Source organism: Sinocyclocheilus rhinocerous, unplaced genomic scaffold (genome assembly GCF_001515625.1).
Source record: "Sinocyclocheilus rhinocerous isolate Xijiao unplaced genomic scaffold, SAMN03320098_v1.1 scaffold1456, whole genome shotgun sequence".
Classification (NCBI taxonomy): Eukaryota; Metazoa; Chordata; class Actinopteri; order Cypriniformes; family Cyprinidae; genus Sinocyclocheilus; species Sinocyclocheilus rhinocerous.
The window spans coordinates 671822-673803 of NW_015630970.1; the positions used below are offsets into that span (position 1 = coordinate 671822).

At 39.6% G+C, this 1982-nt stretch overlaps 1 protein-coding gene across 1 annotated transcript in view; it reads left to right on the forward strand.

Annotated features, from left to right (window-relative positions):
- Positions 1 to 1982, forward strand: part of LOC107740773 (FACT complex subunit SPT16-like) — a 20172-nt gene that overhangs the window by 14426 nt on the left and 3764 nt on the right. Inside the window, 2 exon segments of the mRNA XM_016553279.1 lie at positions 583 to 752; positions 832 to 961. Coding sequence (XP_016408765.1) covers positions 583 to 752; positions 832 to 961 — 300 coding nt within the window.

Below are 1982 nucleotides of genomic sequence, written 5' to 3' on the forward strand. Positions count from 1 at the left end.
TACCGAAACGGTTCGGTACGAATACGTGTACCGTTACACCCCTAATATATATATATATATATATATATATTTTAATTGCTGCTGAATACCATGAAAAAATCAGTCTGCTACATAAAAACTGGACTCGATTAGGAGCTGTTTGTGTGCAAAATAGAGCTGCACGATTCTGGATTAATCTGGATTTTTTTTTTTCTTTTTTTCTTTATTATTTTTATAATTGGAGGTTGTAGTTCTCACAATTCTGAAGAAGAAAAAATACTAGACAACTAAACAATCTCATGGAATGTATGAATGGAATGATTCAATGACTCACTCAATATTTACTTGTTTCATTATTGGTTGAATCGGTGTTTTTGAATGAATCACTTGAATGAATGATTCAAAGACAAAATAGGCCTACATTTTTAACAGCTCCTTTTCACCACTAAAAAAAAGATGTGCACACAGGACTTGATGTGCGGAATTTAAATGTTAACTTTACAACACGTTTCTGATTCCTGACCTTAAGTATCCAATTCTGGAATTGGAATTGATTTTCGATTCCCAACCGTAGTCCTAATGACCCATCTCTCCCTCTCAAAGCCCCCGTTCGTGGTGACGCTCGACGAGGTGGAGTTGGTTCATTTCGAGCGAGTCCAGTTTCACCTGAAGAACTTCGATGTGGTCATCGTTTATAAAGACTACAACAAGAAAGTCACGATGATCAACGCCGTGCCCGTCAACTCTCTGGACCCCATCAAAGAGTGGCTCAAGTAAGCTGGCGTGCCGGCCGTGCCGCTCTCGTCTGAGACGTTTGCAGTGCGAGTGAACGTGTTGTGTGTCTGTGTGCAGCTCGTGCGATATCAAGTACACGGAGGGCGTACAGTCTCTGAACTGGACCAAGATCATGAAGACCATTGTGGACGATCCCGAGGGCTTTTTCGAGCAGGGCGGCTGGTCCTTCCTCGATCCGGAGAGTGAGGTATGACGTCTTGCCGTGATCAGCCTGACCTGGGTGTCTTGTGGTGTTTTAGGGTGTGCTCATACTTGTAGTTCGGTTCATTTGGTCCCGACCAAAAAGGAAAATGATACATTTGGTCCTGGTCCGCTTAGCGTTCACATTGGCATTTTTGACAGCGAACCTAAAGGCATAATTATACATTCACAACCTGATTGGTCGGCTTGAATGACGTATATATCGTGACTGAACTCACCGAACACCCCAAACAAACGGTGCGTTAGACTTAAAGTGGGGCTGCGGGTGTATGATCTCAAACAGGGATGCACCGAATGTTTGGTAACCGAAAATATTCGGCCAAAAATAGAAAAAAAATGGTATTTCGGTGTTCGGCCGAATAAGCGAAAAGACCGAATAAACTACTGAACAATGACGGGACGCTATCAAATAGCAGCCAGCATAGAGTGAGAGGCGCAATGCAACAAACATGTTAGCAGTGTGGAAGCATTTAAACTGTCGGAGAAAGACGCAAAAATCATTACAAGCACCGACAGCGAGGTTTTTACAAGGCATGTGATAATGCGATACGTGCGACGTATTCGTAATGAGACTCATTTATAAACCATTTGTCAACAAAAAGAAGCGCTGAGGTCTTCCTGCGCGTTTCCGCCAAAATAAAAATTGAGAAAAAGCAACAACTCTAACATTCATAAATTTTAGTATTGTCGTTTTACTGTTGTTCTGTAAAATAAAATAAAAAGTGAGAATAATTATTATAATCATCTTAACAGCTCTGTTAATACATTTATTATAACATGTTGTTCAAATTGGGATCTGTAATATTTTCTAATGTTTTAAAAGAAGTCTCTTCTGCTCAGCAAGGCTGCTTTTAATTGTACAGTTAAAAATACATGCCTGATTCAAGAAGGGGGTCTGATGGCCAAAAATATATTATTTTACTAACTTATTAATTTTAAGTTAAATTGTGCTTTGTTGGTATAGTGTCTGCTAGAATGTTAAAAAATGTTCAGTGTTAAATATTTTT